General features: G+C 36.1%; 1 protein-coding gene across 2 annotated transcripts in view; it reads left to right on the top strand.

Annotated features, from left to right (window-relative positions):
• Nucleotides 1-22,781, top strand: part of CAPRIN1 (cell cycle associated protein 1) — a 40,191-nt gene extending 17,410 nt beyond the window's left edge. For both annotated transcript variants that reach the window (XM_028087703.2, XM_088018047.1), the window contains 15 exons: nt 1,566-1,804; nt 1,889-1,971; nt 4,672-4,809; nt 6,212-6,264; nt 6,342-6,428; nt 8,360-8,515; nt 8,599-8,707; nt 10,600-10,661; nt 11,152-11,262; nt 11,488-11,637; nt 12,767-12,917; nt 15,813-16,007; nt 16,692-16,792; nt 17,850-17,913; nt 19,448-22,781. In XM_028087703.2, the coding sequence (XP_027943504.1) occupies nt 1,566-1,804; nt 1,889-1,971; nt 4,672-4,809; nt 6,212-6,264; nt 6,342-6,428; nt 8,360-8,515; nt 8,599-8,707; nt 10,600-10,661; nt 11,152-11,262; nt 11,488-11,637; nt 12,767-12,917; nt 15,813-16,007; nt 16,692-16,792; nt 17,850-17,913; nt 19,448-19,512 (1,764 nt within the window). In that variant the 3' untranslated portion in view covers nt 19,513-22,781. The remainder of the gene's footprint in view (nt 1-1,565; nt 1,805-1,888; nt 1,972-4,671; nt 4,810-6,211; nt 6,265-6,341; nt 6,429-8,359; nt 8,516-8,598; nt 8,708-10,599; nt 10,662-11,151; nt 11,263-11,487; nt 11,638-12,766; nt 12,918-15,812; nt 16,008-16,691; nt 16,793-17,849; nt 17,914-19,447) is intronic.
• The last annotated feature ends 593 nt before the right edge of the window (nt 22,782-23,374 follow it).

The raw sequence follows: 23,374 nt of genomic DNA, 5'->3' as shown, positions 1-23,374 counted from the left end.
ATTGAAAGCTCATCTGTCTTAGGAGTAGATGTTACCTTCTGCCTGAAAGCTTTCTGTACTGCCCTAGCTTAGATTTCATCTCTATGTTTGTATGTAGTATTCATTTGCTACTTACCATTAAATATCATTTAATCTGCTACCCTCTCTGCTGCCATCATAGATTTGTCTTATTGCAGACTTCATTGTTCTCCTAGGTCTCTCTTCCCCATTTCTCCCTTTATTATACATTTCGTATGTCTTTATTTGGTTTTCTCTGTCTCAGTTTATCCTGCTGAGGCTTGAAAAATGGGAGAAGTGGGAAGGAAAACACTTTCATGGCTCTTGAAAAGAGTGACCTTTCTTTAAAAGTCTGACCTTTCTTTGACCCCAAGCTGACACTATGCATGAGAAAAGAGAGACCTACTTGAGTTTGGTGGATGCTCTCCCTTTACCTTCCCAGGAAAGTTAAAAGACTAGCAGAAGGAAAAGAATAGTGGGGAAAAATAAGTGTGTACTTAGCATACATCTCTCTTCTATCGCCACCTTCTTTTTCTCTGCCAGCATACCTTTATTCATAAAAACAAGTCAGTTTCTCTTCTTTTTATTATTGTTTTTAAGTAGCTTCCACATCCAGCATGGGGCTTGAACTCATGACGCTGAGATCAAGAGTCGCATGCTTTACTGACTGAGCCAGCCACTATTAGTCACTATTTTCAATATGTTGGGATAATATAGTACTAGCAGTGGATTGTTGGGGGTGAGGAAGGCAGTGGTGGGTTGTAGTATCTCTTTGTGAGTCGATAGTAGGTATTTAAAGTGAAAAATTTGGACCATTTTTCCTAGAGGAGATGGATATAGGTAAGATTTTTTTTTTATTGTTACTGTGTTTGGGTTTCTTTCTTTCTTTCTTTTTTTTTTTTTAAGATTTTATTTATTTGACCGAGAGAGACACAGCGAGAGAGGGAACACAAGCAGGGGGAGTGGGAGAGGGAGAAGCAGGCTTCCTGCTGAGCAGGGAGCCCAATGTGGGGCTCAATCCCAGGACCCTGGGATCATGACCTGAACCGAAGGCAGATGCTTAACGACTGAGCCACCCAGGCGCCCCGGGTTTCTTTTTTAATTGACTCAGGGGCTTAATTAGAAATTTTAATTTTTATACTTTTTATTAGAAAAATGGCAAAACTAAAGAAAGGGATATATAATGAACACCCCTGTATCCATACTCAGCTTCTACAGTTTTCATCTCGTGGGCAATCCTATTTCATATATACCCACACCTACTCCCTTGTTCCCTATCAGCTAGGTTACTTTGAAACAAATCCCAAATAATATCCTTTTATTGGTAACATTTCAGTAGTATAATACTTTATAGGAGAAGATGTGTTCTGAATTTCTAGCAACTGTTTAAAACATGATGCATTAAATATTAAACTTATTTGTAATTTGGGAATCATCATTTTGTATATCAGGGTCACATACGCATTGATTAAAATATATCTTATTTATATTGGACTTGAAATTGGTTGAACTAAATTAGGAATTTTGTGAAATTCATTTCAATGTCTTATGCTTACATTTTTATGCAGATTCAGAAAACAATAAAGAAGACAGCGCGTCGGGAGCAGCTTATGAGAGAAGAAGCAGAACAGAAACGTTTAAAAACTGTACTTGAGCTCCAGTATGTTTTGGACAAATTGGGAGATGATGAGGTGAGAACTGATCTGAAGCAAGGTTTGAATGGAGTGCCAATATTGTCTGAAGAGGAATTGTCATTGTTGGATGAATTCTACAAATTAGCAGACCCTGAACGGGACATGAGCTTGAGGTATAGTGGTATTTGATAGTAGAAACTTCTAAGTGCTGACTTGACAACTAAAAAGTAATTAATTAGCTTTTTAATTATTATAAGGTTGAATGAGCAGTATGAACATGCTTCCATTCACCTATGGGACTTACTGGAAGGAAAGGAAAAAGCTGTATGTGGAACAACCTGTGAGTATTATAATTTTTTATTTTGTAACTAAGAATCTTTAAAAATTAGTTTTCTTTTTAAAAGTAAATTGAAGAAATTTCAGAACTGTGTAAATAACATTCATCTACTGTTTACTTTTGGTTTATTTCCTTTTTTTTTGTTCTTTGTGTGTGTGTGTGTGCAAGTCAAACACCAATCATAAATCTGTAGAGGTGGGAATCCTAACTTAACATGGTTTTGTTTATAACTTACTCTGCTTGAGGTGGACAGATTAACACCAAATACACTTTTCAGAGTTGTTGGTATTAGATAGGGACTTTTTTTTCCTTACTGGTGAAATTTTGTGAAAAATACTAACTGTACCTTGTATGTTTTACTCATGGCCCTTGCCTTCGTCTTTCTTTAGTTTTGTTTTAGACTTCAGCTAATTTGAGGATGTTAATTTTTTTGTATTTTTTTTAAACCGTAACCTCAAATGTGCATTGCATATTGATTTTAAAGAAAATAAAGGGCCATTTAAGCTTCACTACCTCAGTAAATTAGGAATTTTAGGTTCATTTCCTTAGTAAATAAGGGAATAGGTTCTTATCTTTGCTATTTATAAAGTTGATTAGGGAAGTAGATTTTGAACATATTAAGGTAAAAGTGTCTGTTTATACCTTATTTTTAGCTATTCGGTGAAAAATCGGATAAAAAGCTTTAACTGGCAAAACTATATGATGTAATTTGAGTGTATTTGCTTTAAGGAAATAGGTAAATCAAATATGAGGAACCAGCCTTTTTGTATCTCTTCATGTAAGAAATAATTTTCTTGGTTTGTTAACTTGTGTTGTTTACTGTATTTCTTTGTAAAAAAATCATTTTGGCTTCTTAATTTTAGCTCTGCACCAAATATGTACTGAATTCATCAGTTGAAGTTCGAATAGAAAAAAATCTACGCATATGTATAAACTTGTTAGCTTGAAAAAATAGTTTTGGGTCAAACCTGATCATTACTGAGGAGTAACAAGAGTTAAATAAGCTTGTAGCTTATTTTGGTGTTACTTTCTACTAGTCTTATTCACTCGTCTTAGGAATGTAACATCTTTATTGCTAATGAAGAGGTACTAATGAACTCAAATTGGTGTTTTTATGTGCATTTAGTTTTCATGCATAAGTTTTTTAAAACAAATAGTTCTTAGTTACGAGCCTCTGATGCAGAGGAAGGGAAAACATGAATGTTCATTCAAAAAGTTGTTAGTTTTATTGTTAACAGGATTAACTTCATGATATTTTGATCCTGTCCTTGAAGTTTTATTTTTCTGTAAAGTGACCTACTAGGGAATACGTTCTATAAACATTAAGTACATTCTACGTGTACTAAATATAAGGCCAGGAAATTTGAGATTAATTCTTGACACATACCTTCACCTGCTGTCCTGCCCCCTTATATCCAAGTGTACCAAATTCTGACAGTTTTGCCCTTTATTTTTTTTATTTTTTTATTTTTTTTTAAAGATTTTATTTATTTATTCATGAGAGACAGAGAGAGAGAGAGAGAAGCAGAGGGAGAAGCAGGGTCCCAAGGAGCAGGGAGCCTGATGCGGGACTCGATCCCAGGACCCTGGGATCATGACCTGAGCCGAAGGCAGACGCCCAACCATCTGAGCCACTCAGGCGCCCCAGTTTTGCCCTTTAAATATCTTTTGAATCTATCTACTTCTTTTTCTCTTCCGCTTTTCTGCCTCTTTTCTAATGCAATCTCTTAACTGAATCCACCCTCTGCATCCCTCTTTAAATTCTTTTAATGGCTTTCTTTTAATTATATTTTACATACAGTTGTCTTTAACTTAAAGACCTTGCATGTTCTGGCCCTTACTAGACTTGTCTTTTTTCTTTTTTTGTATTTTATTTATTTATTTGAGAGAGAGAGAGCACGAGAGGGGGGAGGGTCAGAGGGAGAAGCAGACTCCCTGCTGAGCAGGGAGCCCGATGTGGGACTCGATCCCGGGACTCCAGGATCATGACCTGAGCCGAAGGCAGTCACTCAACCAACTGAGCCACCCAGGCGCCCTAGACTCGTCTTTTCTTTATGTTTTCTCTTACTCCCTATGCCTCAGCCACAGCACATGCTTTCATTTTCTTGTGTTTGGCACCCTTTCTTTTTATACAGGGCTTTGTAAATGCTGTTGTCTCTGCCTTGAAACACTTCTCTCCTTTCTACTACTCACCTTCCGGATCGGTGCTCTTGTAGCACTTACACACGACGAAAGCCTCTTGTGTTTCTTCATGCCTAGGTCTAATCCATTTTACCTCTGTGTAGTACTTTTCACAGATGTGATTTTACTGTTTTTGTATCTGATAACTCTTCTCTATTGGAGTTTATAAACTTAGGGAGGACAGATACTGTATCTTTTACAAATCTTGTTGTAGCCCCGTTGCCTATTGCATTGCCCAACATATAGGTAGGTGTTAAATACATACTAAATGAATTAAATGATAGCTGTCAGCTTTTTGTTTTGAACTAACTTCCTATAAGTATATAAAGTTCAATACTAATAGGTTCTTATCTGTCATTCCACAATTCCTGTTGTTGGTGGACTTTGATGTTTTTTATATGTATGTTTCAGTAAGAGTTGATAAGGTTTTTTTCTTAGGGCAATATTTTGTAGCGTGTTGAATCTTACTCAAGTCAGGCATCTTGAGATGGTCTAACATTGTAATTCATATTTAATTTTTAGATAAAGCTCTAAAGGAAATTGTTGAGCGTGTTTTCCAGTCAAACTACTTTGACAGCACTCACAACCACCAGAATGGGCTATGTGAGGAAGAAGAGGCAGCCTCAGCACCTACAGTTGAAGACCAGGTAGCTGAAGCTGGTAAGTACTTAGGGGGATATGAGCTTTAGTTTATAGTCCTGGCTTTACTTCTTTTGCCACAAGTTCAGGTTATACATTTACTTAGTTACATATGCACATTGAGGTTTTTAATGAAACTTTAAGCAAGACAAAATATTAAAACAATGTATATTAAGAGTTATTCCCAGAGGTATTAAATATCAGTCATTTAGGGGCACCTTGGTGGCTCAGTCCGTTGACGTCCCACTTTTGATTGCAGCTCAGGTCATGATCTCAGGGTTGTGAGATAAAGCCCCGCATCTGGCTCCATGCTAGGTGTGGAGCCTGTTTAAGATCCTCTCCGTCTCCCTCTCCCCCCTAAAAAAAGTATCATTTACTTACTGGTTCAAATGTTCAACTGGATCACTGTTAAGAACTGATACTTTTTTTTGTTGCAGTATTTCTGGGCTGGAGTATAGGTGAGGGGAAATGTTGTAGGGCTTTTTAAGTACATTGTGGCTGACATGCCCAGATTTATTGTTGTTTACCATGCTAATATGTGAAGTGAATAGCATGGGGGTACACGCACGCATGTGTGTGTGCGCGTGTCTGTGTTTTAAATGTTGGGGTGATTATAACTGTAATCTTGAACTATAACTCTTAATGGCAAGGGATCTTTTCCAATGAACTTTAACACCTAGCATAAACTAATAAGTAGGTAAGTTTACTCACTAGGAGTACTTTTATGATAACTTAAGTTGATAAATAAAATTCTGAGTATCATTGGAAGCATTGTCAGAGCATAAATTTTGTAGTGGTTAAAAAGCACGGATTCTTGAATCAGACTGCCTGGATTGAAATCTTGGCTTTGACCCTCATTAGCTATGTAACTTTGGGCAAGTGACTGAATTTCTCTGTATCTCAGGTTCTCTATTTAGAAAGTAGTATGTGAAGTATGTATGTATATGGTATCTGGCACATAGTAAGCACTTCGTACAGTGTTATAAGGTTGAAACTAGAAGGGAAGATTGCACGTTGGTGGAATTTATTGTTTGCAGATCAACATAAGGAAGTCTTCTCCCCACCTTTAACTACTTTCACCAACTGATTAAAATAGAGAGTAAGATTTTAATCTGTATGCTGCTTTATAATATTACTTCTTAAGGCTAGAGAGAGAAGTTTTAACTTAGCTCTTTATTGGCATTTTACCTAGTCAGAAATACTCTTGAACCTAATTCATTCTGGAGTAAATGGTAAAGAAAACTCTTTCTAAATACATTATTGTAAGAATGATTAAAATACAGAAACTTACTGCTAACTATAACTTTGTAAATAAATTCTGGCTGTTTGATGGTAAACTGCTACCTTACTTGGAGTTTAAATGAACTGTTAATTATCAAAAGCTTTTCTGACTCTTCATTTATATCCTCTCTTGACCTCTTAGAACCTGAGCCAGCAGAAGAATACACCGAACAAAGTGAAGTTGAATCAACAGAGGTATGATTTTTATTTAATGTTAGCTTTCTTTTTCTGCCTTTCAAGCAGAACTCTCAAACATTTACTTTGCTTTGCAGTATGTAAATAGACAATTTATGGCAGAAACACAGTTCAGCAGTGGAGAAAAGGAGCAGGTAGATGAGTGGACAGTTGAAACAGTTGAGGTAAGAGTTCTCGGTTACACGGTTGCTGTCTTTTGTTTTTATTAGTAATTTTTGGATCTCCTAAGAACAAATTAAGATTGTTAGTCTTTTGCATTTTTAGTACATTTACTATCATAACAAACTTATTAAACATAAGATCATTATGTTTAAAAGATAATTTATTTATACCTGTGAATATTTAGTAGAATCTTAGCTGATCCAGCTATAGAAAATTTATGTAAAGTTATTTGTGTGTAAGTTAGGGTTATTACAGTACATGATTTGTGTGTTGTTGATACCAGGTTGCTCTATAAAAATCTGGGCACCCATATGGATAGCCTTCAGAAAAGGCCCACCTTCCAAGGGATATGTTGGAGTGTCATCTTTTCCTCAATTGACATTACCTTTCTTCAGGTCCTCATGTCTATCTAGTTCAGGTGCCCCCTTCATATTTTTCTTTTCTCACTGCCCCTGGCCATTCTATTCAGTTTTATAGGTCAGTTATTAGAAGATTTAGTTTTAATTAAGTTACTTTTACTTGAAACTCTTGATGGTGCTGTGTTACCTATAAGATAAAATCAAAATGCCTTGCCAGGTTGGTCCTTGCCATCCTTTCCATCCTCTTTTAGGTTACTACTTTTATATATCTAAAGCACAGAAAAAATAGCTTTGAATAATACGCTTTTTTCTTTAATATTATTATTCCATCAAGAGCATTCTCCAAAGGTGTGATTGTATTAATACCTTTAGCTTTTTATTGATGTGCTAAAATGCACTCTTGATAGCTTGAGTAAAGAACTTGCCCTGTACTCTGGAAAGTTACCTAGTTTGGATGAAAACAGTGTCCCATGAAGCCCTAGCAAGACAGTATGTATTTGCTGAATTATGCAAGGCAGTTCAGAAATATTAGAGGAGCGTTAAAAGAACAATAGATATTGTAGAATGGTGATTTATATACAAGGTATGTAAACCTCCTGGGCCTTGACTAAGTAGATTTGACGTATGTTTTTAGGGGAGTGAGGTAATAGGTATATATTAGCATGGATATAGGTAGAAATGAATTATTAGCATATTTGTTTTATTGAACATTAGGGATGAAAAGTATATGTTGGCATAGTAGTAAAGTTTGGGAAGTAACAGTGCTTAGTGTAGTACTTTTTGCTTTTTATTGGGAGAGAAAAGTATATTATCATACTTAGTAATGTGCCAGTATAGTTTGTTCTTAAGTACTTGGTAGGTAGGGCCTTTCTAAAGGCTATCCAGATGGAATTCTAAGGAATTTTTTGAGCAACCTGATGTAGATGACACTTCAGTTGGTTTTCATAACAATTTAGGTAGTGATTATTATCTCATTATTGCTTAGAAGTAAGGTTATGATTTATCTGGGCTCACCAGGTATGACTTGCCCACGTTTAAAAGCCAGACAGAATGTAAATTTGATATAATAAAAATTAATGAGATTTCCCAGAAGAGCAGGGAATTACTAAATAATCAGAAATTATTAGAGCTAGGAAAAAGGTAGGTATAGTGAGCTTTGGCTTTTGTAGCAAGTTAGATAAGGTGATAGGGCTTGATTCTATGGTATTGGCAGAGAGAATGAAATGGTAGGAACTCAAAGTTTGATGATAATAACTAACTTGAGTGCTGACTATCAGGTACTGAGATAAATACAGATTTAATTACTATAGAAGGCGTAGCAGTTGAAGCACGATACATTCTTGGTAATCTTTGAAAGCAGGTTATAAAGTAAATCTGAAATACTACGTAGTGATCCTGTGGAATTGAGAACACTCTAGAAGTGATAGCACTGAATGTTAAATTTTAAATTTACGATTTTGGTCAGTTTGAGTAACTGCATTAAAGTCTACTATTTTGTTTATAGTATACTGCCATATATGAATGGAGCTCTTGCATTCTCCCAGTCTGCATCCCTCCCTCTTTATCCCCTTTAGGTGGTAAATTCACTCCAGCAGCAACCTCAGGCTGCATCTCCTTCAGTACCGGAGCCCCACTCTTTGACTCCAGTGGCTCAGGCAGATCCCCTTGTGAGAAGACAGCGAGTCCAGGACCTTATGGCGCAAATGCAGGGGCCCTATAATTTCATACAGGTAGGTGCAGTTGAGTCAAACACTGACTGAAAGTTTAAGTGTTTACGTGATTTAATTTAATTCCATTATATCCTGACTTGCAGGATTCAATGCTGGATTTTGAAAACCAGACACTTGATCCTGCCATTGTATCTGCACAGCCTATGAATCCGACACAAAACATGGACATGCCTCAGCTGGTTTGCCCTCCGGGTTAGTAATGATATATTCTTACGTGTGAAATATAGGGGCCAGTGCTTTCAGGTTTTGTAAAGCATATGAAAATTATTTCCTTTTAATGTTTGCTTAACTTTTGGATCTTAGGTCTTTTAATTTGATAAGAAATGTTTACTGTTTTTCCCTGTAATATGAATAACTGTAGTTCTGTTGCTTTTTTAAACCTTTTGTCACACATAGACTTAAGTACGTACAAATGTAGTTTGATGAGTTTCACAAACTGAACACACCAGCACCCAGAAATGGAATATTACCTGTACCTCAGAAGCCTTTCAGTCACTAGTTGCCCTCTCTTCCAGCCCTGTGGGAACTATTTCCTGATTTGTAACATTACAGACCAATTTTGCTTGTTACTGTAATTTATATAAATTAAATTTTGCTTGGCTTTTTAAATTTCAAAATTAAGCATAAAAATAATAGAGGGGTCTCTCTCAAGGATGCTTGCAGCTTTTTAGGAGAATTTCTGAACATTTTATTACCTAAATAAAGATGAGATGCAACAGTGAAGTGGTTAAGGGGATGTTTAAGAGGAAAGGTGAAGATAGGCCAAAAGACAGTTGAAGTTTCAAACTCCTGCTAATGTTACACCATTATTAGAAATAGCACTAAATAGAGTTGTTGGTGTCTTGTACTCTGTTACCTGGGCCATTTTTCTCCAGGACCATTAGTGATTTTGAGTCTTGGTTTTTTTCCCCAGAACATGTCATTATTAAGGGCACAAAAGTGGAACTATATAAAAAAAATTTATTTATTTTTAAAAGAGAATCTTTTTTTTTTTTTTAAAGATTTTACTTATTTATTTGAGAGAGAGAATGAGAGAGAGAAAGCACATGAGAGGGGGGAGGGTCAGAGGGAGAAGCAGACTCCCTGCTGGGCAGGGAGCCCAATGCGGGGCTTGATCCCGGGACTCCCGGATCATGACCTGAGCCGAAGGCAGTCGCTTAACCAACTGAGCCACCCAGGCGCCCTAAAAAAACATTTAATGTCATAAAAATCTTCAGTGTCATAAAAGGAGTTGCTGAGAGAAAGCTTGTTTAATGACACCGTTGATTTGTCAAGATAGGATTTCTCCAAAGTGTAAAGGGAGCTCGTATCTCCAACATTTCTACCAAGAGTTAAAAAACAAATCCAGGTTAAGCCTTCTGGAAAGGAATCAAAGTTGATTTTCCAAGTTCTACCAGAGGAAGACTAACACACAGTTTTTATAGCTGGAAAGTTGTGCCAAAATCAACACATATAGCATTGATATAACCTGTAAGCCATTTAGATACTCAGTTAATGCTGAGTTTGTTAGCCTTTCTGATGAAAATGGGTGATTTCTAAATGACTAACCACAGATCCTGTATTTTTGATTCTTTAACCCGTGGTTGGGGAAGGGAGTAGAAGACTGATAAGAGTTGACAATTTGAATATAGGTTTTTTTAAAGGTGTATTCTTATTTTTTCCTGTGAAAGCATTAAAGATTATATTGAAAGTTGATAATGTTAAAATATTCTTGAATATTGTCTATCTAAGGTGTTGAGTAAGGGTAATGCTGCTTTGTAGTTACCACATTAAAAGGCTCTTTTTCATGGATAACTGTGGCATTGATTCTTGCCTGTTCTGCTCTGTACCTCTTTGTTAGTACTTTTTCACTGACGCCTTACTTTACCTTAGCAGAACTCAAAATGAAAGCCATTGTGAGAGTTGACTAATAATGATTACCAGGAAACCAAAATGCTCACTTGAAAACTAAAATCCTACCTATACTTTTCCAGTTTATTTTCATGATCACTAAAAAGTTTTTTTTTAGGATTTGGCTATAGAAATTTTCTCCAAAGAAATTTGATTCCTGGGTAACAGTGGGGTTTTTTTGGTCAATTTTACAGTTCATTCTGAATCTAGACTTGCTCAGCCTAATCAAGTTCCTGTACAACCAGAAGCTACACAGGTAAGAGTGACAGAAATACTGCTGTAGGTTTGTTTTTAATCAGTTCTTGGGTCTCTTCCTTTAATTGGCTTTTGAAAGTCAGGTATGAATTTTATCATTATCTGAGTCTGAGGTGGGTAGTTCTCAGCCTTTATTTCCATGTTACATTTACTTTTGTTTTAATAACTTAAAAAACACTGTTTTTTGTTAAGTCTCATGTTTATTAATAGTTTAATGAAGGAAGATGCCTTTTTATTTTGAACGGAGTAGAATTTGAGAAGACCTATTTAAATATCATAATTCTAAAATTTAGTGTAGATACTGCCATTTAGAAGCATTTGTTGGGGGACTTCATAACCGGACTTGGATTTATCTAAGTTTCAGCTTTAATATTAGATGTATCTTTTGCAGTTGTTAGGTTTTATAGTCTCTTTAACAGGTATATCTGTTTCTTAGCCCTGTCTTAGAGTGTGTAACAGAAAGCAGCTTTGATTGCTTTACTTCTGTGTAGGTTCCTTTGGTTTCATCCACAAGTGAGGGGTATACAGCATCTCAGCCCTTGTACCAGCCTTCTCATGCTACAGAGCAGCGACCACAAAAGGAACCAATTGACCAGATTCAGGCAAGTTTCTGTTACTAGGTAACATAAACTTGATGAGGCACTTATTCATGAATTGGGCAGAGGTAAATATTGTGTTAATATTGTGACTCTTTTTGGACCTAATGCATGCAATACAGTATTTTGCTTTTATGAAATAGTTGAATTTCTTAACATACTAAGTCTTGGATAATAGACTTGGCTAAATTTAGTTTACCACTAAAATGCATCTATTTATTTTGTGTTTAGGCAACAATCTCTTTAAATACAGACCAGACTACAGCATCATCATCCCTTCCGGCTGCTTCTCAGCCTCAGGTGTTCCAGGCTGGGACAAGCAAACCATTACATAGTAGTGGAATCAATGTAAATGCAGCTCCATTCCAATCCATGCAAACGGTAAGTAAATTAACTGAACTAATATTAAATGCCTAGTGTGTGCTATGATCATACCAGAGTGTCAACAAAAAAGTCTTCATTTAGCTTTGTGTTTGAGTTTGCATCTATCCAAACTGTGGAGTATATTTAATTGAAATAAACTAATATTTTCCTGTTCCCAGAGAGAACATTTGAGTCTTGGGAGTTAACGTGCTCACATCTTCCTTTTTTATAGTTTCATCTTTTTGGTTTGATTAACAAAAGTAAACATGCAGAAAAGTAGACTACTACGATATCTAAATATAAATCATTATCTAGATTTAACAATTGTCTACATTTTTCCATATTTGCTTAATCTTACTGAAGTTTCTCATAGTAAATTTCACATATTATAGTTCATTGTGGTTTTTCAGTAAGCATCTCTAAATTGCAGAATTTCTAGAAAATAATGAAAATACTGTAATTAATGGGATACAGCTAAATTGGTGGTCATGGTAAAGTTCATAGAGTTAAATATTAAAATACTAACTTTTGGTTAAAATGTCACTAAAAATAAATAAGTGAATAAAATATTCAACTCAAAGTTAAATTTCATAGAATTAATTTCAGTAAGTGACATTGTATCAGTGGTTTGCATCCTTTAAAAAGCTTTCTTATTTATAATAGTATTTCTAAGGCTGATGCTTTGTGTGTCTTTTTATTTATTTATTTATTTATTTATTTTTTAAAATATTTTTTATTTATTTGAGAGAGAGAGAATGAGAGAGAGAGAGAGCACATGAGATGGGGGGAGGGTCAGAGGGAGAAGCAGACTCCCTGCCGAGCAGGGAGCCCGATGCGGGACTTGATCCAGGGACTCCAGGATCATGACCTGAGCTGAAGGCAGTTGCTTAACCAACTGAGCCACCCAGGCGCCCTTTGTGTGTTTTTTAGATTTTGATCCCCTCTTATGCTCTCCTTTAAGTGCCATGTGGTGTGTATGTGTGTATATAAATATATATATATACAGAGAGAGAGAGAGAGAGTGTGTTTGAGACTTCAGTAATGCATTTACATTTGAGGTAAACCAGCATTGAGGTCTGCCTTGTTATAAGTAGGGAAATTATTAGCATAAAGGGATGAAGTAATCATTTACTTTATTTACTTACAGGTGTTCAATATGAATGCCCCAGTTCCTCCTGTTAATGAACCAGAAACTTTGAAACAGCAAAATCAGTACCAGGCCAGTTATAACCAGAGCTTTTCTAGTCAGCCTCACCAAGTAGAACAGACAGACCTTCAGCAAGAACAGCTTCAAACAGGTAGGAAAACCAGCGTCCCTTCCTTGGCTGCTTGCTTTCCAGCTGTTAGTGACAGTGTTAGGAGAGTTTAGACTTTAGAGTTTAGACTTTAGAGTGTTAGTGTCCAAGAGTTTTTGTTTTAGTAGTAGACCTTATGGATTTTTCATTAAATTGATTCCATATTTATTGTATGTGAATTACCTGCACTTTTTTTGGAGGCCTTATACCAATTTTCTTTTGGTCAGTAAGCATTCATAATATCCCTGTTCCATTCTATGGTTTTAGTGGAACTAAACTCGTTACTCAAATTATGATCAACTTTACTCTTAATTGCTAATTAATTGAAGCCAACGAGCATGATACCTGGTAGGTAGTAAGTCAGTTATACAAAGTTAAGAAGCAGTAAGGAATTGGCTTGGTTGTCAGTGTGCTGGTTAGAATAAAATGCGCAAAAACCTCATGGTGGCTGTTTTTTTGGTAGACTAGGTTGAAACAAAGTCTCTGTTGGCAAGTAAGGTCATTCACAAGTTGGTTAGTTACCACACACATTGCAATAATGTAGATAGAGATATCGTAGATTTCTGAATTTTGTAAGGTATGAAGAAATACCTGCTTTAGGTCTTTGGTTATTTATTTATTTATTTATTTAAAGATTTTATTTATTTATTAGAGCCCAAGAGGGGGTAGGGTCAGAGGGAGAAGCAGACTCCCTGCTGAGCAGGGAGCCTGACGTGGGACTTGATCCCGGCACTCCGGGATCATGACCTGAGCCGAAGGCAGCCGCTTAACCAACTGAGCCACTCAGGCGCCCTAGGTCTTTGGTTATTTAGATCCCAGGTTTAATTGGAATCCCATAACAAACTAGCATACCTTTCTAAAATCATAGGAGTTAATAGTTTAATTTTACCAGACTGATTTAAATAACTATGAAATATTCTAATTGTCCAGTTTCTTGATAGACTTGGATCAACATTATGGATTTTTCAGTACAACATTCTTACACATTTCCTGTAGTATTAAGCACCAGTAATTAGTAGGGAGTTTGAATCAGCTGTAATCTGATATTTATCCATTATGCTATCTGTGGTCAGCTGCTGAGTGATAAAACTGGGCTTCATGCTCTCAGGCTCCTTTAATTATTGCCATGTACTCATAAGCATGTTAGCACAATGTCTAAAGGCCCCAAATACACCTGCTCCACAGCAGATTGTACTGTCCAGTCAGGAACAACCTGAAAAAGGGATATGGCAAGAATATGGCTATTATTTATGGACTTAGAGTTTATGCTGTACAAACACTTCGATAGAAATTGTTTTTTTTTTTTTAAAGGAATTCTGGTTTTGTTTTGTTTTTTTTTAAGATTTTATTTTTATTTATTTTTGTGAGAAAGAACAAACATATGTGCCTGGGCTGGGGGGCGCAGAGGGAGAAGCAGACTCCCCACTGAGCAGGGAAGCCTGATGCAGGGCTCGATCCCAGAACCCGGGGATCATGACCTGAGCAGAAGGCAGACAGACGCTTAACCGACTGAGCCACCATTTCTGGTATTTTTAAATAAAGTGCCTTAATTGTACTGCTATGAGTTCTCTTGCAGTGAGATTTGACTAAGACTAATACAATTCTTACTGATAAAAAGTTGAGTTGAAAATTCACTTTTGACACTCTCTATATGCATGTGAATCAAATCTCTTCAAATAGAAACTGCTACCTGTGATCATGATAGTTGCCTGTAGTTTTAAATTTGGGGAATGTAGTGAAAAGGCACTCTGTAGAAAGATCACACTATGAATAGTGTAATTGGTCCATTAATTACATAGTTCAAAAAGGAGCCATGACTCCTTCTCCTAGGCAAAGTTGGGCTTATTCACTCCAAATAGCATTCTAAGAACTGATAAATGTGTTTGGGGTTTCTTCAGGATACAAAATATATCAGGTGAAGTTTTTCAAAAGTCATACCAGCTTTTCTCTCTGCCTAAACATGGGAGATTTGGGCTGGCAAGAGGTTGCTGATTGTTTTTGTTCCTGGGGTGTGGGCCTTCCTTTAGTCTCTACCTTCCAAAGGTAGTGTTTGCATCCCATTTTCCACCCCCTGTGAATTACAAACATTGGGGTAATAGCAGAAAGGTACCTTAGGATTTAATTTTTGAAGATTTCTAGATTCTAGAGTTCTCCCCATTGTGGAAGGAGGAAGGGGTGTGCAAGGTTAGTGTGAACCTTCTAGAATCTTCTCTTAACCTCATCAGGTTGAGTGCCAGTGTGAGTACTATTTAACTGTCTTCTAAATTGGTTGTACTTAAAAGTACTTGAAATGGAATCAGGCATTAAGGGGGGGTGAGTATAAGTTGAAGGCCTCTGCTGATTTATCTTTATAATTGAATATTCCACCATATGGTTTTCTAGCTATGGGAGAGCATGGTTTTGTATGTTTCACTAAGTATTAAGGGAAATTTAAAAGGATAGGAAAGCTTTTACCACTAAGGAGCTTTATAGTGAAAAGAAACAAATGATACATAATGGTAATTGTATTCTAGTAGGTAAGATCTTCCGAATTATTGTGGGTCTCAGTAGGCAGATGCCTCTTAGAAGATGTTTAGTAATACAGGTTTTTTCATTTTTAATTTGGAAGGATAGATTTTTGTGATCTCATACATTTGTGTGCTTCTAAAGGTTTGGAATTGTTGGAGAATTGTATTCTCTTTAGCTTAATATATGGGTAGGAGAAAAATAGACTTAATGACTTAACTAATGTATAGTTTTCACTATTGTTAATATGAAAATTTAAAGACAATTTGAGGAGGCAGTATAAGACACCCCTTAACCCAGAAAATGTGAGAGAACAGGTTGTAAAGAGCTGTGTGTATGTGGTGTGTGTGTGTGTGTGTGTGTGTGTGTATAAATTTTTTCTTTTTATTATAGTGGTTGGCACCTACCATGGTTCCCAGGACCAGCCCCATCAAGTGACTGGTAACCACCAGCAGCCTCCCCAGCAGAACACTGGATTTCCACGTAGCAGTCAGCCCTATTATAACAGTCGTGGTGTGTCTCGTGGTGGTTCCCGTGGTGCTAGAGGCTTGATGAATGGATACAGGGGCCCTGCCAATGGATTCAGAGGTAGAAAAAAAAAAGCAGCAAGTTTATGTTCTTTTTTGATTTATAAAATGCGTAGAAATATGTCATATGGTTTTTGGGAAAGATACGTATCTGTCTGCAATAGCCTCTTATGTACAACTTAAACATTCTTAGTATGTTATAGGCAATTATTTATTTTTTTAAAAGATTTTTATTTATTTGAGGGAGTGAGAGAGAGCACAACCCGGGAGAGGGGCAGAGGGAGAGGGAAAAGCAGACTCCCTGCTGAGCAGGGAGCGTGATGTGGGGCTCCATTCCAGGACCCCAAGATCATGACCTCAGCTGAAGGCAGGCACCTAACCAACTGAGCCACCCAGGTGGTCCTATTACAGGCATTTAAATTGATAAAATTAGGAATGAATTTTTTTAGGTGTCAAATCCATGTCTTCCATGTCCTCTAGGTGATAATTGCTTTCCGTACATTATCAGACTTTATGGGGATTTTTTTTTTTGTGTGTGGGGGGTGTCCATGAATGGGTAAAGATGTCCTCTTCAAGGAAGTTAATACTCAGAAATTTAGGAACAGATTGGATCAGGACAGGAAACTAGAAATTAGTTTAAAGAACTAGCATGGCTTACAATTTTTCAGTTCTTCCTTTGGTCAGTAGTAAGAAATAAAAATTCCTTGTGTAGATAAGAAAATTATTTTCTTGTCCTAAATTTTAGGAGGATATGATGGTTACCGCCCTTCATTCTCTAACACTCCAAACAGTGGTTATACACAGTCTCAGTTCAGTGCTCCCCGGGACTACTCTGGCTATCAGCGGGTAGGTAGAAGTTGCTTTAAAATAAAAATCTGACCTAAATACACCAGTGAAATGGACTGATGTGGTTGTTTGGACTTTAGTAATTAAGTAATTTGGGGCTAATTTTGTACCTTTGTACAAAATAAATGATGACTTTTGCTTTTCTTAAGAAGTACTCAACATAGGTGCTCATTTAATAGAGTCTTAAAAACAATGATTTCATGCACTGTTGGTGGGATTGTAAATTGGTGCAGCTAATTTCACACTGTGAAAAACAGTGTGGAGGTTCCTCAGAAAATTAAAAATAGAATTACCATATGACCCAGTAATTCCACTACTGGGTATCTACCCAAATAAAAGGAAAACACTAATTCAGAAAGATAGATGCACCCCTTTGTTTATCGCAGCATTATTTATAATAGCTAAGATATGGATGGAAGCAACTCCAGTGTCCATCATTTAGATGAATGGATAAAGAAGATATGGTATATATACTGGAATATTACTCAGCCACACACACACAAAAAGAAGAAATCTTGCCATTTGCAGGAACATGGATGGACCTAGAGAGTGTGATGCTAAGAGATAAGTCAGAGAAAGACAAATACCATATGATTTCACTCATATGTGAAATTTAAGAAACAAAACAGAGACGGACAAAAAAACACTTTTAAATGGAGAATAAACTTGGTAGTTGCCAGAGAGGGGAGGTGGATGGGGGATGGGTGAAATAGATAAAGGAGGTTAATAAAGAGTAGACTTACTTGAGCACTAAGAAATATATAGAATTGTTGAGTCATTCTTTTGTACACCTGAAACTAGTATCATACTGTATGTTAATTATACGTGAATAAACATGTTTGTGTAGGAGAAAAAAATGATTTTTAAGAGCAGAGACATCTCTGAATATTCTTGAGAATAACAAGTATAATCACAGAATAACTTCTAGCTATGATAAATTGAAATGTGTAAAAGAAAGAGGAAGAAATTTGTGTTCTGTAAGTGTCGGTAAGAATAGATGATGAGTAAGCATTAAAAAAATTACATTTTTTTCAGTACTAACTAGCTTGTCTTTTAGGATGGATATCAGCAGAATTTCAAGCGAGGCTCTGGGCAGAGTGGACCACGGGGAGCCCCACGAGGTAATATTTTGTGGTGGTGATCCTAGCTCCTAAGTGGAGCTTCTGTTCTGGCCTTGGAAGAGCTGTTCCGTAGTCTGCATGTAGGTTACATGTTAGGAATACATTTATCATTACCAGACTTGTTGCTAGGGATTAAATGAAATGCTCTGTTTCTAAAACTTCTCTTGAACCCAAATTTAATTTTTTGAATGACTTTCCCTGTTACTATATAAATTGTCTTGAAAACTAGAACATTTCTCCTCCTCAGAAAAAGTGTTTTTCCAACTGCAAATTATTTTTCAGGTCCTAAAACCTGCTAAATGTTTTTAGGAAGTACTTACTGAAACATTTTTGTAAGACATTTTTGGAATGAGATTGAACATTTATATAAATTTATTATTCCTCTTTCATTTTTGAACATGCATATTATATTTTAGGGTCAGAAATCCTTTAATGGCCAGATAAGCCATAGTTATTTAGAGAACCATTTAGAAGTGATAGAACTAATTGAAATTTCAATGCCTTTGGATCACTAATAGTGATGTAAGTGTCAAATTATTTCTGACTTTTAAATAAAACACCCAAAATCCTAACTAACTTATTGAACTATATTTAAAAATTACATGTTTAAAGAGTTTCTGCTTTCGTCTATTACCATAGGAAAACTGCTTCCTATTTGGGCAGGAAGTCAACCTGTGTTAACAATTAGAGCGGTAGCATTTCATATGATCTGAAATTCTAAATGGTTCTCTGATTTAAGGGAAGTTAAATTGAATAGGTTTCCTCTAGATATTGGCCATAATATGTATAAAATGTATATTAAGGAGGAATTACAAAGTACTTTGATTTCAATGCTAGTAGAAACTGGCCAGCAAAAAGGTGCATTTTATTTTTAAATTAATGGATCACTTGGGAATTAACTGACTTGAAGTATCAAAGGATATTTGCATGTGAATGTGGGTTATGTTATTTCTCACCTTGTAGCATATTCTATGAAAGTTGAGTTGACTGGTAGCTAAAAATCTGTTTTAACAGCATGTAAAAAGTTATTTTATCTGTTACAAGTCATTATACAATTTTGAATGTTATGTAGTTTCTTTTTAACAGTTTAGGTAACAAGGTCTGTTTTTCATTCTGGTGCTTTTATTAATTTTGATAGTATGATGTTACTTACTACTGAAATGTAAGCTAGAGTGTACACTAGAATGTAAGCTCCATGAGAGCAGGTACTTTGTCTGTCTTCACTGCTGTATCTATTTCCAACGCCTGATGACAGTGCCTGGCACATAGTAGGCACTCAATAAATACTTGTTGAATGAATGAATGAATGAGTACTGGTGGAATACTCCATTAGCTCTACTCTTCTTTTAGCTAGAGAACATGAGCAAATTTGCGCATGACAACTTCCAGGACAGGTGAACACTGAAGAATTGACCTCTTAAACCTAATAATGTGACAAGCTGCCCACATGCTTCTTGACTTCAGATGAAAATCTGCTTGAAGGCAAAGCAAATAATATTTGAAAGAAAAACCAAATGCCATTTTTGTCTTCTAGGTCGTGGAGGGCCCCCAAGACCCAACAGAGGGATGCCGCAAATGAACACTCAGCAAGTGAATTAATCTGATTCACAGGATTATGTTTAAACGCCAAAAACACACTGGCCAGTGTACCATAATATGTTACCAGAAGAGTTATTATCTATTTGTTCTCCCTTTCAGGAAACTTATTGTAAAGGGACTGTTTTCATCCCATAAAGACAGGACTACAATTGTCAGCTTTATATTACCTGGATATGGAAGGAAACTATTTTTATTCTGCATGTTCTGTCCTAAGCGTCATCTTGAGCCTTGCACATGATACTCAGATTCCTCACCCTTGCTTAGGAGTAAAACATAATACACTTTACAGGGTGATCTCTCCGTAGTTATTTGAAGTGGCTTCGAAAAAGCAAGATTGACTTTTGACATTGGATAAAATCTACAAATCAGCCCTAGAGTTATTCAATGGTAATTGACAAAACTAAAATATTTTCCTTTTGAGAAGGAGTGGAGTGTGGTTTGGCAGAACAACTGCATTTCACAGCTTTTCCAGTTAAATTGGAGCACTGAACGTTAGATGCATACCAAATTATGCATGGGCCCTTAATATAAAAGGCTGGCTACCAGCTTTGACACAGCACTATTCATCTTCTGGCCAAACGACTGTGGTTAAAAACACATGTAAATTGCTTTTTAACAGCTGATACTGTATAAGACAAAGCCAAAATGCAAAATTAGGCTTTGATTGGCACTTTTTGAAAAATATGCAACAAATATGGGATGTAATCTGGATGGCCGCTTCTGTACTTAATGTGAAGTATTTAGATACCTTTTTGAACACTTAACAGTTTCTTCGACAATGACTTTTGTAAGGATTGGTACTATATATCATTCCTTATAATGTCCATTGTCTGTCACTAATCCTCGGATCTTGCTGTATTGTCACCTAAATTGGTACAGGTACTGATGAAAATATCTAATGGATAATCATAACACTCTTGGTCACATGTTTTTCCTGCAGCCTGAAGGTTTTTAAAAGAAAAGTATCAAATGCCTGCTGCTACCACCCTTTTAAACTGCTATCTTTTTTGCAAAGCACCAGTATGTGTTTTAGATTGATTTCCCTATTTTAGGGAAATGACAGACAGTAGTTTCAGTTCTGATGGTATAAGCAAAACAAATAAAACATGTTTATAAAAGTTGTATCTTGAAACACTGGTGTTCAACAGCTAGCAGCTTATGTGGTTCACCCCATGCATTGTTAGTGTTTCAAATTTTATGGTTATTTCCAGCAGCTATTTCTGTAGTAGTTGCATTTATCTTTTGTCTAACCCTAACTGAATTATCTTTTTCTCATGGAGGCATTTATATTCAAAGTGGTGATTCCTTCACTTAGATGCATAGGGAGAGTCACAAGTTTGATGGAGATGACAGTTTAGTAGTTCATGTACTGTTGGAATTTGTGCTAGCAGTTTGAGCACTTGTTGTGTGTGCCTATGAACTTAATGCTGCTTGTCATATCCCACTTTGACTTCATGAAGAATTAATCCCATCTATTCAGCAAAGGCTACTAATACTAAGTGAATGGTATTTTCTGTGCAGAAATTGAATTTTGTTTTATTAGCCTTTAGCTAAGGAATTTTTCCAGTAGGTGCTCAGCTACTAAAGAAAAAAAACAAGACACAAAACTATTCTCAAACATTCATTATTAGACAACTGGAGTTTTTGCTGGTTTTGTAACCTACTAAAATGGATAGGCTGTTGAACATTCCACATTCAAAAGTTTTTTGTAGGGTGGTGGGGAAGGGGGGGTATCTTCAATGTTTATTTTAAAATAAAATAAGTTCTTGACTTTTCTCATGTGTGGTTGTGGTACATCATATTGGAAGGGTTATCTGTTTACTTTTGCAAATGAGTATTTCTTTTGCTAGCACCTCCCGTTGTGTGCTTTAAATGACATCTGCCTGGGATGTACCACAACCATATGTTAGCTGTATTTTATGGGAAATAGATAAAATATTCGTGGTCTACTGGGTAATCCCTAGATGTGTATGCTTACAATCCTTCTATATATAAAACTAAATTTGCTGTGTAGAAAATAATTTCATGACATTTAAAATTGAAGTAAATAAGTTCTTTATACAGTGATCTCTGAATCAGTTCAGAGATGAGATGGGGGAGAAATGCTTTCTAGGTTTCAAACTTCTATGCATTAGTGTAGATGTGGATGTGTAAAGGTGTTTAGTAGTTTTATTATTTCTATGTATGTTTTTAAAAGAATCGTTCTCTTGGAAATATAATTTTTTTTTGGCATTCTGTCATCATAGTCTAAATGTTATAACAGCTTTTATGTCTCAATTCAGACTATATTTTTTAAAGGAGTGCCTTGTTACGAGGCAGAGAACTTCTTTTTAAAAAGAAGTCCATTAAGATCTGAGTCTTGGTACTAAGTGTCCTGTATAATCTGTGAATACTTGTCCTACCTGCAGAAGGCCTTTTGTTTGGTCAAATGCTTATTTTAGCAGAGTTCCAAGGAAATGACTGTCACATGTGTCACTGTAGCTTCTTGGTATAGTAAGACTCCACATATAAGGTACTTGTTAAATGCACAATATCAGTCATCTCATGTGGATAATGAGACTTCTATTTTAAAGCTTTAAGGTAGAATGTCATTGATGACCTTGGTTAGAGCAGTTTTATTTCTAGATCCTAATATCCCTAAAGAATATGGAAGAGGTTTTGCAATCACTGTATCTTGGTATTAAAACAAATATCCTTTAAACATTTTTAATCAGTTAGCTTCTGCACTTCTTGTGTCTCCTATATATGCATCTCTGTTATGTGGGAGACTTCTCCACTCACAGGAGGCATGAGAATTTGTGTTTATTCTCCGAAGCCTCAGTAACTGAAGTGCTCTGTTGACAACCAGTTCATAAAATGTAGAAGGCAGTTGAGTAGTCAGCCTCCTCAGTGTCTTAGGAAATTTGTACTGTTAATTATATTTCCAATAATATATCTAATTAAGGGAATGAGATACAGGTAAGCACTGAGTTCAAACCCTTCTTTATTTCATCTTTAAGTTCCTGAACTCTCATCCTACTTGAGTTCTTATTAAGCACTTTTAAGTTTTACTGACTATAAATTACATTCAAAGAATCAGTATTGCCCTTGAGTTGTTTATCCCTTCTGTAGAGTCAGTGGGGAGGGAAGCCATCAGGAAAATGAATGTAAATTGTCAAGGCTTATCTCTATCCCTTTTCCCATTCTGAGGTCTATAAAAATACTGGAAAAGACTAGTGAATGTCTTAAATTACATTAGATTAAATATTAAAATCTGATTCCTTACTGTCCTTGAGTGAAGTCTGCATTAGTTGTGTATTCTATCCAGCAAAGCTCTGAAGTGCTACTTGTGAGAGGAGAGAAGGAAGAAGCTTAAATCTATCTGGTAGCCTTGTCTTCTAAGGAAACTAGACTGCCACCTTCTTTCAGTCAGGATCTTAATACCTTAATTTAACAGCTTTTGCGAAGCCTAATCCAGGCTCATGCAGAAGACTGGCTCATTGCGTGTAGGCAGTGCAAGACCACCTGATCTAGTACAAGGCAATTCTTAGTGTTGTATTTTTATTTGTAAATACTAGTTTCCTTTACTGTGTTTATATTTGGGAGACACTGTATTAAGCCACTGAACTAAGGCTTCATTTGGCAAATTTGGATGTCCTTTGCCAAGCATCACGGCAAGCACTAAGCATTCAGTGGTGACAAAATCACTGGTTCCCGCTTTCACTGAACAGTCTCGTCAAAGATAATGACATGGTGACACAAAAATGTAGCAAGTGCCATGATGGAGTAACATGGTTGATGACAGGTATAAAGGCCATGACTCAGGTTATGACCTAGTCAAAATGATCAGGAAAGACTTTGGTGAAAGGGATAATTGAACTAA

This window comes from Eumetopias jubatus, unplaced genomic scaffold (genome assembly GCF_037043125.1).
Source record: "Eumetopias jubatus isolate StellerSeaLion01/CBP00866 unplaced genomic scaffold, mEumJub1_p1.0 scaffold_13, whole genome shotgun sequence".
In the NCBI taxonomy this organism is placed as follows: Eukaryota; Metazoa; Chordata; class Mammalia; order Carnivora; family Otariidae; genus Eumetopias; species Eumetopias jubatus.
The sequence above is the reverse complement of the archived record's forward strand: the minus strand, read 5'-3'. Positions and strand labels throughout refer to the sequence as shown.